The sequence below is a fragment of the Onthophagus taurus genome, chromosome 2 (genome assembly GCF_036711975.1).
Source record: "Onthophagus taurus isolate NC chromosome 2, IU_Otau_3.0, whole genome shotgun sequence".
Classification (NCBI taxonomy): domain Eukaryota; kingdom Metazoa; phylum Arthropoda; class Insecta; order Coleoptera; family Scarabaeidae; genus Onthophagus; species Onthophagus taurus.
Genome location: NC_091967.1, coordinates 5397895 through 5409288, shown reverse-complemented (window position 1 = coordinate 5409288; position 11394 = coordinate 5397895). Strand labels below are relative to the sequence as shown.

Below are 11394 nucleotides of genomic sequence, written 5' to 3'. Positions count from 1 at the left end.
AATCTAATATCATTAATGTAAACAAATCCCAATTTTATATTTTGGTGCCTATATACATACAAAGAAAACTAATTATCTACATCTTCTTCAATTTATTTTATGGTATTTTTTCTTTTCATCTTTTTTCTGTTATATTCTTGTTCCTCAGTCATGTATCTCGAGGATATCACTTAGCGCTTTCAAGTTGCGTTGGTCCACGAGCGGTTTTAAATCGAGCCTGTTCATCAACGCAACACACATTCTCAACGTCGACCATATCGTTTCGGACATTTGGGTTTTTTCACCTGAATTAGTTACATCTTTCCCTCTGGCTTGTTGATTTAGCGCTATCAAAAAATGTTCAGCTGCTTCCCTTTATAACAACAAAAATTATATAGATATGGTTAGATTTTTATTAATTACTTACTTATAAGCACTTAAATTAATGCAAGTAATTCCAACGTTATATCTCGCCCTAATAAATCCGGGAACTAACGCTAAAGCCCTATGATATGCGTCAACAGCTTGTTCTGGCATACTTCCATTAGCTAAAGTTGCACCTAATCTATTCCATAATCTAGCATCCTACATGAGTAATTAGTTATTAATTATCTTGTTAAAGTTAAGTGATCACTTACATCCGGTTTTACGTTTAAAGCAGCTTTAAAACAATCTGCAGCTTTTTCATATTCACCAGATAAATTAAATAAAACTCCCAAACCACATTGAACCTCATAATCAACGTTGGTGGGGTTTCTTTGTGCCGCCTTTATATAAAGATCTTGTACAATCTTGTGATGATTCCTATTAAAAGATAGGTTAAAAATATTATTTTCCATTTTTTCTTTTTATTAATCGATAGAAAGGTGTTAGCGTGTGTTAAAGTCTTCTATAAACTAACAAAGAAAATTGCAAGAAAAGCCCTTTGGTGAGAACGGTGAGTTTCCGAAAGCTAAATTGGAAAATATTTAATAAGAGTCACAAATGATTATAAAGTATGTTCAATAAAAGTTATTAAGTGTTCTGTATTGTGTAAATTGAATTATTTTATTGAACATAAAGTGATGAAGAAGAAAACAAGTGTAGATGAAGTTTATGTTGAAAGAAAAAGGAAGCGAAGCGCCCCACCAAAGCCACTAACTTACGGATTCAACAAGCTTGTAACTTGCCCAGATATTGAAAAGTCCGGCGCGACTAAATCGCGATACTTCGGGTTCTCTTTCAGCCATGTAACCAACGATTGGCAGGCCTGGTTATAGTAACTTTCATTTGTGTAACTCACCGCTAACGACATTAAAGCAGGTAAATTCGTCGGATCCACTGCTAAACATTGCTTTAACGCTGCTATTGCTTTAGGATCCTAAACAAAACAATTAAATGCGTTTTTATAAACAAATTTGTTATGGTTCAGTTCTTACTTGTTCATTTTCAGCTTGTGTAGTTCCTAATAAAAGCCAAGCTTCGCCGTTTTCAGGTTCCTTTTTAACAGCTGCTTCAAAACATAGAACGGCACTAGGCAAGTCGCCTTTTTCAAGCATTTCTTTGCCTCTTTCCAAAGGATTTTCTATATCTGCTAATGGATTTTCATCCGAAAATTTGTATTCTTTGTATGGGTCATAATATTCATCGTTAAATTCGTTCGCCCAAGTATGTTCAGTTTCTGTATCAGCCAATTTTTTCCATTCTTCTTGTAAATTATTCCAAAATTTATTATTAAACGCATCTTCTAAAAAAAAATAGCTTTATTTAAAAAAAAGTGCTCCATCTAGTCGAAATAATATAAACTAAAAAGTCGGCAATACAGCGATTTCGTTTGTGACTAAATTCATGATGTATACATAACCTCAAAAATTCGAATTTATTTATGAATTAGTTATTATTGAACTTAAAATGGAACTGAATTGATTGATCTGATTTGCTTAACATTGGTAAGTACCTTTAAGTTATAATAAAAATGGTTTTCTTTTACTTACCATTAGTTTTGGTATGTTCTTCCGCCCAAGATTGTGCCAAACCATCAGGATCCTCTTTAGCACTCTGTCCTAGAAATTCTTGACTCCAAGCAGCTGCCTCGTCCTGTAGTTGTGGTTCCTGCAAGTTCATTTCACCATTACCCACCTGCTTCATAAATTTCAAGAACTGCACAAATTGTTCAATGTAAAAACTCCACTTTCACTAAAAATTATCATTGTACCTTGGAATATTCAAACCGGGGGTCGTTTCCCATTTTCTCTGCTAACTCAGACGCGTTTTGTTGTGTTTCAACGTTTTCCAAATGTTCTTGAAAATATTCTTCCGTCCAATTAGGGGTCATTTCAAAGATTTGAGGTTCTTCTTGTGCCACTTCATTCCAAATTCTTTCGTGGTCGGGATGTTGCTAAAAATTAAGTTAAAATTATTACCTTAGAATAACTAACAAATTAGAAATACTTACATTAAATTGTCTACTATCTTCGAGATATTGTAAGGCCCATGCATCATCATTTAAATGCTCTTTTACCGCGGAAGCTGGAATTGGAGGTATTGCAGCTCTTTGGGACTCAATCTCATGCATTTCCCGCATCAAATCTACATAAATAATTAACATTAAAAAAACCAGACATAAAATTTCATAAAATTCTTACCATCCATTCGAAACGTTTGGGGCGCAGCCCTCGTTTCCGCCAAGAACTGTTCCACCAGTTGATCGGAACTCGCCGGGAAGGCATGACCATGAGTTTCCGCGAATGCTCTATCCCTGGTAAAATGTGAGGTTAGATGGACGAGGGCGTTAGGGCCCCCGCATTCCGCGTCCGTTAACTTTCGTAGAGCCATTTCACACGTTTGATCTCGTCACAAGCACCGTGTTAAAGTGCATATCATGGTTTCGATGACACTTGACTTTTTGATAAGAATTACGATAAAAAAAAGGTTGACGTCCTTGAAACTTAACCTATTTTATGAATTTCGTTGACGTTCATTGACGTTGGTAGATGATATTTCAATGCAATATAGGAAAATTTGATATTTAAATGTTGGTATTGTATCTTATTTATTCAAGGAAATAAAGTTAATAAAATAACTATTATTAATTAAAATTATACTTTATTATTAAAATAAAGAATGCGACATCTAGTTATAAATGTATATTGTTTTATTAAGGTTGGTTCGATTTTGATTTAGGGATATTTAATGCCGAACAGTTTTGTTTATGATGTTTTGACAGTCTAACCTCAAAAAAAAAAAAGGTAAATTAATTTATTTTAATTTTATTTATTTTTATTGGGTATATAAAATTTATTATTAAAATAACTAACACTATCTCTAATTTTCTTTCCTCGTAGCTTAACGGATTTTGATAAAAGTGGATCTCGTAGATGTATTCCACAATCAGGGGGAACCCAACCTTGAACTACAACTTCTTTTTCTACCTCGGGGGTGATTGCAATCCATCCACTGCTTGATAAAACTATATCAGCACAAGAAATCTCTCTATCAACGCCTTGGAAGGTGAACGTTTTCGATTTTGTTAAACCAGGCCATTTTTGTAATCTATCTAAATCGTTTATGGGAACTCCAAAGAAATCTGTGTTTAAAAAATCTTGGTAGATTTCATCTGCGTCCTTTGTATGACAAATGGTTACTGGAAGTTGAGAGGAACAAAACACAGTGAATTTTGTGGCTTTTTCACCTTTTATGAAATCCAAACGGCTTAATCCACCAATAAAGATTGTAGTTTCAGGTTGGATTAAAAATGTTTTTGGTCTAATTAGTGTTTTTGGAAGTGTTTGAATTAATTCTTCTGTTGTTAATAAGTGTAACACCTACAAAAAAAAAAAAAATACAATGCCAAAAGTAGTTTCAAGAAGTATTGCATGTCTTGATTCCCGAGATGAAGAAGAATGTGATGAAAAACCTTTAAACATCTACTATTGTTTATGTGGACAAATGACGCTAATTTTAGACTGTTCCATTGAAAAGTTACCATTAAGAAAACGAGATGGAGCTCGTGTACTCGATGGTTCCACTCATGCCCATAAAATAATTGTTGACACTGATGAAGTGGTTTACATAAAACGACCAGAAGGAATTGAAGCTCAACATCGATACAAATGCAAAAAATGCGCTCTTTTATTATATTATAAACACCAACAGAACAGTCATGTTAGCTTCATTGTAAAAGGAGCTTTGATTAAGTCGACCAATGAAGGACCTATTACAGACATTTACAATCAAGTGACTACAGAGAATAAACCAAAGAAGGTTATGGTTACAAAACATACCAAAAATATGGGTAAATTTAGTTCAGTGACAGTTTCAACAATTGATGAGGAAGAGGATGAGATTGAAGCTCGCGAAGTTGCAGATAGCTATGCTAATAATGCAAGAATTATTGAAAAGCAACTTGAGAGGAAAGGAATGAGTAAACGAAAACAAGAAGGAAGACAACTTCAAGATATGAAGAGGGTTCGAGGGACTTTAATTGATAAATAAAATATGTTTTTTGTTTTGTTTGTTAGATTAATGATGTATGATAAACTTAAATAAAATGCATTAACGCATCCAATAATGAAACAACCCCGTTTTTCACCCCTCCACACTTTGTTGTTAGTCACAACAATTTTGAAGGCAGCAATACATTTCTAGTAAACATGTTGATTAGTAAGACTGATTGTTTGACGAATTATTGTCCCACAACTAAACGGGTCCATAAAGATTTTTAATAATTTCAGACCCCTCATAACTGCAGAACTCATTCAAGTAATAGAAGATGAGGACTTTTAGGCCCCTAATGTTTTTATCACTCCTCCAGATGATGGTGCTGAAGATAGCGGCAATGAAGACTTCTGCAACGACATCAATAACTGGATGGTCGACAACTTGAAGTGGAAGCTATGGCGAAAATTACAAATCAAGGACGTACTTTCACAATTGGTGATAGCGACACTGACGAAGAGTCAAATAGTGACAACAACCCTTTGTCAGAAATATTATTACGATTATCTCGAAAACGGTTCATTTTACATAAAAGTTGTTCTGTGCGAAGGGGGGCCATATGACCATAACATTTTTGACCTTGACCTTATTTTCAAGGTTATATGAAGGTCACGACCAATTTTTTAAATGGCACCCTATGTTTTTGATTGCTAAATCTGAATCTATAAATAAAAGTAAAATAACTATAAAAAAAAATACCGTGTGGTTTTGCCAATACAATGGCGAAACATCTTTTGTAGACAAAATCTGAATAATTTTTTTATTCAAATAGTTTTGAATATTGTTTGTTTATAAAAAATGATTAAACTATATTATTAATCAGCAACACGTATAAAATTTATAATAAATGTTCCCCATCCACTTCAATACATTTATTAACTTCTACTAAAACTTTCTTTACATCTTAAAAGGTTTTCTTGCTACTATTTCTGCATGCATTTCTTATCCGCTCTTTCACGTTTTCTGGCGTAGTCGGTATTTCGCGATAAACATTATCCTTAAGGACGCTCCACAAAAAAAAAATCAAGGTGTTAAATTACGTGATCTGGCGGGCCAGGAAATTGGACCTCCCCTTTCAATCCATCGCCCAGTATATTCCCGATCTAAAGCTTCACGTGCAATATGTGAAAAATGTGCTGGACACCCATCATTTTGCAGCCACATATTTTGTCTTTCTTCCCTGCTCAAATCTACAAGTAACGGTGGTAAGACGTCATCTAAAAAATGTCGGTACTTCTCCCCTTTCAGCATATCATCAATTTATCACCAATTATGCCACACCAAACATTAACCGACCAAGGTCGTTGATGTTCTACTTCACGCAACCATCTTGGATTTTCAACGCTCCAATAGTGCACGTTATGTCTATTGACTTGTTCTATTTGTTCTAGTCGTCGAGTGCTAACTTGAGGATTTACCTCAACGCTAGCTAATACCGCAATTTCCTTTTCTTCCATAGTTACACTTGCTCGTCGAGTTCTTTTTCTTGATTCCACATTTCCAGTGTTAGTGAAATCATTAACAACTCTGTAAAAGGTACTTCTCGAAGGCGTATTTCGATCAGGAAAACCATCAGCAACTTTTCTGCCAGTTTTTCCATAAATAAAAATCATTTCGACTTCTTCTGCCACACTTAGAGTATCCATGATTTAATGACTATGTTTCAGAATTTGTTGCCAAGCAGTTTTTATGCAAATTTAGTTTTTAATATTCTGAAAATACCGACATAAGCAGTTCCACGAACTCTTGTTTTTTATGCGTTATTTTATTATCAAATTGACAAATGCGTAGAAATGTCGGAACCTTTTAGACCTCTTTCCAAAGGTATTTCCGACGAGCCAGGTCACCCACTCTTCTGGATTTTTTTGTTGAGCATTCTTAAATAGTATTCTAAGAATTAAGAACTAAATTTATCGGAGCGGGTAGGAAAATGTTTTAAAATTCATAAATCTTATTTGTTCTTGCTAGATTATAAACGTTAGTTCATTGTTTCTGAAGAAGTTTCAATTTTTTTCAAAAGATGTTTAGCCGTTGTACTGGTAAAACTTGGGCAAAACCACACGGTAAAATTTTTTATTTCTTTTTTTAATTACTTTACTTTTATCCACAGATTCAGATTTTATAATAAAATATATAGGGTGCAATTTAAAAAATTGGTCGTGACCTTCATATAACCTTGAAGATAAGGTCAAGGTCAAATTTTTTATCGTCATATGGTTTCCCGTTTTCGAGATAATCGCTTGTCTCAAGTTAAATGGACCAGCCTGTATATTGCGAGTTATATGAATTTCCCTGTACAAAAACAAGACACAATATTGAGAGAAGGAATATTGAGGGAAGGAATACTGTCGTTATTGCACAAACACCACACACAATGCAATTGGTTGCGCATCAACCAACATCATACACTACACAATTTTCGCAAAACAGCGATTGTTGCGCAATTATTTGCAGGTATATGGGGCCTATAAAGGTAACGCTTGAAGTTACACAGAATAAAAGCTGCACCAAAATGACAGTAGAAACAAAAAAATCAAAAAAATGTTACCTGTTCTGATTGAATAACTCCTGGAGTATCATAACACCATTTACTACCAGCAAAAGCTCTATCATTTTCATCAATTCCAATATTTTCTCCACCAACACCTTCTTTTACAGTAACCGAAAAAATATCACCACCTTCCATTGGTTGTTTGTAAAGAAACGTTTGTCCAACATGACCGATTAAATTGGCATATTTAGGATTTTTCGTTTTTTTAAGCTGCTCCATACGTAACCACTTCTCTTCCGACAAATTTTTGTTTTCCTGTCTTAACCGTTGGTTTCGTACATAATTTTTATAACCAGACGGCCGATTTATAGGAAATTTTAATAAATTCAAAGTCGTTCCAGGCCACTGACTGATCGTAGCCCTTTGCACCAAATCAACCGCGTTTACTTTACAATAATCCGAGCGTAACATTGCGTTGAATAAACTTGATTTACCCACATTAGTACATCCAATTAAAAAAACGTCTCCGCGATATCCCCAAAATCTTTGTAATTTACTAATTAAGTTTTCAACTCCAAAACCGGTCACCGCCGAGATTAAAGCAACATGTGCAATATCTTTGGCGGCAAATCCGTGTAGTTTTAGATTGTTTCTAAGATTTGTTTCGATTCTTTCCAAAAAAATTTTTCCATCTTGAGGTAATAAATCGATTTTGTTTCCGACGACAAAAATGGGGCGTCCACGGCCGATTAAATCTGCTGCTCCTGGCCAAATCGAACATGGAAAATCTAATAAATCGACAATTAAAATTATTAAAGCCCTATCATACTGTTGAATGGTGCTTAAGATTTTCGGATAATCATTTGGTGAAACTCTAACTTGTAAAGCAAGGTTATGTTCGCGCAAAAAATAACATCGTTGACAAATCATGCTTTTTAAACTAACCCCATCAAAACGATTAGAGTTTTTAAAAATTTCTGATGGGATATAACCAGGTATTTTTATGTCTTTACAGTGTAAATAAGCCCCACATCCACCACAAGGAGTTTTACTTATATTTGATTTAGGATCTGGAGTTCCATAATTAATTTCAACATTCTTTACAATTTCTTCTGTAACAATTTTAGTTGCATCATCTTTTGCGTAATTTTCATAATCAACCATCCAATTTTTATATCTTATTTCAATTTCTTTTTGTGCCATCAAAGCAGGATCATCTTCATTTGCTGATTCTTTTAATTTTACATCTGAGAACTGTATATTTAAATCTGAATTGTTATAAGGAAGTTGAAAAAGCTCCTTTTCAGATTCATTATTTTGATGATCCAAATCATTTGGATTAGCTTCTTCATTGTTAGGATTAATAAATTTTAAACTTAAAGGTACAGGCTGAATTTGTTGTGATTTAATAAAATCGTTTTGTTGAATGGTTTTGTATTTGCTTATAAAAGCCAATTTACGATGATAACCTAATTTAATTTGTTGATTTTCTATGTAATCACTATAAAGTAAAGAGTTTTGATACTTTTTTAGTAAGTCGTTAAATCTTTTAATTTCAATTTCTTGTTTTGGTTGGATTCTTGTTGATAGATAACGTATGTTCGATGATCTTAAGTATTGTAGAGTAATTAAAATTAGATTCTTTTTATAAAACATGCTTCCAATTAACTATAATAAGTAAGAAACATTTCAAAATCACAATTTTTAGGTTAACTTTTACCTTGCCTTAAAGTAAGGTTAGGTGTGATGAGAAAGTAAGGTTAAATTAAGTGGATTTAATTAAAATAATTAGAATTCGATTATTTTTAAGAACACGTTATAAAATTATCATAGAAATAAATTAATTAATAAATTTTTTTTAATTATTAACTTTCAAAGGAGTGCCATCTATTGAGTATTTGAATTAAAAGATTTGGTGTAATTTAAAAAAAAATCCTTTTATTTATTTTAAAACTAAAACTCGTTTATGATATTCATATATAATGTATAAAAAATTATTTGTTTTTAGTTGAAAAAAATGTTTATTTAAAGATTAGATAAGTTAGGAAAATTGTGTTAAAATTAGTCAGTTCAAACATAGACTTATACGTGTATTATTTACACTAAAAATCGTTTAGAACCAATTTGTTGAAATTAAACTTTAAATTATATTAATTAACGTAATATTATAAAAGACAATATAAAAATAATATTTTTAAAAATTATTATCGGTAAAATCACTGAACTTGACCTGTGACTATATTCGTTGCTATGTGAACTTGTCATATCTGTTTGTGATCCAAATTTATCCGAAATATTTCGGATAAAATTCCGCCGCACTTAAATAAATAAGAAAGAGGAATGATGTGATTACATGAAGTAAAAATGTGAAAAAAAGAGCTGTAGAAGATGCGAACGAAAAGTTTTCTTCTATTTTTATGTAGTGTAGTCACCGTATTAGTGTTGATTATCCTTGGACAACAAAAACCGGCCTCTTTACAGGATATCATCAATACTACTCATCAACAAATTAAAAACTTTACAAAGGTGGATATAGCTTTAAATTTTAACACTTTGATTCTCATTGAAAAAACGTTTTCTTTTAAGGATACTTTGAGAGATCGAGACTCGAAAACATTTGTGTCTGATTCGAAATATCTCACCCCTATAGGATTATCAGAAAATGCTCGATTATATCCCCAGAATGTATGGCCAAACAGCTCTTTACCTGTATTCGTTACCTATGTTATGGAGGGGCAAGAAAGTCAAGCTGTTGGAATGATCAATAACATTACAAGAATATTACCGAACAACACCATACTTGTATATAATTTAGGATTAGGAAATTATGGTTTAAGAACTGTAAGCAAATTATTATAATTTCTTCCTCAAAAATGATTTTTTTAAATTTTTAGATGTTAAATTATTGTAATAACACTCGATGTCAAGTAATAACTTTTAGTTTAAATAATTATCCCTCTCATGTTCAAGAAGACAGTCTTCACGCGTATCGGCCCTTAATTATTCAGGATGCTTTACAAAGAACGGGGGCTGTATTTTTTTTGGAATGTAACAGACGTTTCCGTAAAAACATTTCTGCTGAAAAACTCACAAAACTCTTTGAAACAACAATAAAAGGTGATGGAGTTCAAGCTTGGCCAATGGTCTCAAAGATCCCCGTGTCAAGCGTCACTCATAAAAAAATGTTTGAATACTTCCACACAGACGCGGAGAGTTTTCTTTTTGTTCCAATGATGTCTGGCGAAATTTTCCTCATTTTCAACACCGAAAGTAATCATAAACAGGTTATGTTACCGTGGGTACAATGCGCGATCACTCAAGATTGCATAATTCCGATTGGGGCGCAATCTGGCGGATGTCGATTTGATAAAAAACCTCAATATAGATACTCGGGTTGTCACAGTTACGATACTTCCGCTTTAAATATTGTACTTGGACTAAGATTTAAATTGGACGGAAGTCGGTATTGTTATAAAGGCAACAAAATGTTTACCACCGTTCTTTTAGAAGAAGCTAATGCAGTGCTCAAGGGCTTAGAACAAAATACCACAACAGAAGGACGTACTTCAATAGTCGACGCTTTTTGATCGCAACAGCTCGATTTGTATCACTTTGACCAAAACGATTTGTGATATTAGTTTTGTAATAATTTAATGTGAAAATTAAACATTTTCTTCTATGTAATAATGGGGTCATACACACTTATTAAATTTAGAGAAAATTTTTATGTCACACGATATATGCAAGTATATGCATGAACACAAAGTAAAAGAAATATTTTGATCAATTTTATATTTTGCGTAATTTGAAGTGAAAAATAGCAAATATTCAAACGAAATAATTTCGCGGCTTTTCTGTGACGTAGGAACCGCACTGCCTAAAACAAGTTAAATTGTCCGTTAGATAGCGCTTGCGGTGTGACAGTGTCAAAATAAAACCATGGATGTAATAGAGTGTCTCTATTACAGCCATGAACAAAACATAATAAACATAACCTACAAACACTCTATCTCTTTTCAATACAACCTAAATGACGTTCATCTCTTTCTCGCATTTGAGCGGGGAGCAGGGGACGCAAAAGTGAGAATCGTACGTCATCAACGCGGGAATTTTAAAAGCGCAAATGGGTATATAAATTTTCAATAATTTTTTTAACAATGACTTTGTTCGAAAATATTAAAAAAAAAAATAACGGTAACTATATTTTTATATAAACTTTCAGAAAATATAATAAAAAAAAAATCGTGTATGACCCCATTTTCTTTATTTAATCATATAAAAAATACCTCTTCTTCAAAATTTTGGTTGCTCGCTTTCTTTTGTGATTTTGAAAAGAAATCAATATTTATAAGCTTAAAATCTTTATTGTAAAACGCATTTTTTATTTAAATTAATAAATTAAGTTTTGAATTTTGACACTCTTAACTTTACACATAACCTACAATTTT

General features: G+C 32.7%; 5 protein-coding genes across 8 annotated transcripts in view; 3 read left to right on the top strand and 2 right to left on the bottom strand.

Annotated features, from left to right (window-relative positions):
• Window positions 1–11394, top strand: part of LOC111427490 (transcription factor B4) — a 57994-nt gene that overhangs the window by 25122 nt on the left and 21478 nt on the right. The gene's annotated exons all lie outside the window — the stretch shown is intronic.
• On the bottom strand, window positions 10–2935 carry LOC111427058 (peroxin 5). 4 transcript variants are annotated; one of them, XM_023062021.2, is made up of 9 exons: window positions 2604–2935; window positions 2414–2547; window positions 2174–2356; window positions 1953–2118; window positions 1398–1705; window positions 1125–1339; window positions 618–783; window positions 407–564; window positions 10–352 (listed from the first exon to the last, which is right to left on the bottom strand). In XM_023062021.2, the coding sequence occupies exons 1-9, from the start codon at window positions 2791–2793 to the stop codon at window positions 145–147; spliced, it is 1728 nt and encodes a 575-aa protein (XP_022917789.1). In that variant the 5' UTR covers window positions 2794–2935; the 3' UTR covers window positions 10–144. The 4 variants fall into 4 exon arrangements, with proteins under 4 accessions (XP_022917789.1, XP_022917790.1, XP_071050066.1 ...); XM_023062022.2 differs by having other exon boundaries at window positions 1149–1339; XM_071193965.1 differs by having other exon boundaries at window positions 1953–2097.
• On the bottom strand, window positions 3212–8720 carry LOC111427057 (nitric oxide-associated protein 1). The gene is made up of 2 exons (XM_023062019.2): window positions 7004–8720; window positions 3212–3782 (listed from the first exon to the last, which is right to left on the bottom strand). Exons 1-2 carry the CDS (start codon window positions 8600–8602, stop codon window positions 3228–3230), a joined length of 2154 nt encoding a protein of 717 aa, XP_022917787.2. The 5' UTR covers window positions 8603–8720; the 3' UTR covers window positions 3212–3227.
• LOC111427059 (STING ER exit protein) lies at window positions 3778–4624 on the top strand. Its single transcript, XM_023062024.2, has one exon. The coding sequence runs from the start codon at window positions 3805–3807 to the stop codon at window positions 4450–4452; it is 648 nt and encodes a 215-aa protein (XP_022917792.1). The 5' UTR covers window positions 3778–3804; the 3' UTR covers window positions 4453–4624.
• Window positions 9181–10633, top strand: LOC111427450 (uncharacterized). The gene is made up of 3 exons (XM_023062602.2): window positions 9181–9472; window positions 9533–9787; window positions 9841–10633. The coding sequence occupies exons 1-3, from the start codon at window positions 9335–9337 to the stop codon at window positions 10531–10533; spliced, it is 1086 nt and encodes a 361-aa protein (XP_022918370.1). The 5' UTR covers window positions 9181–9334; the 3' UTR covers window positions 10534–10633.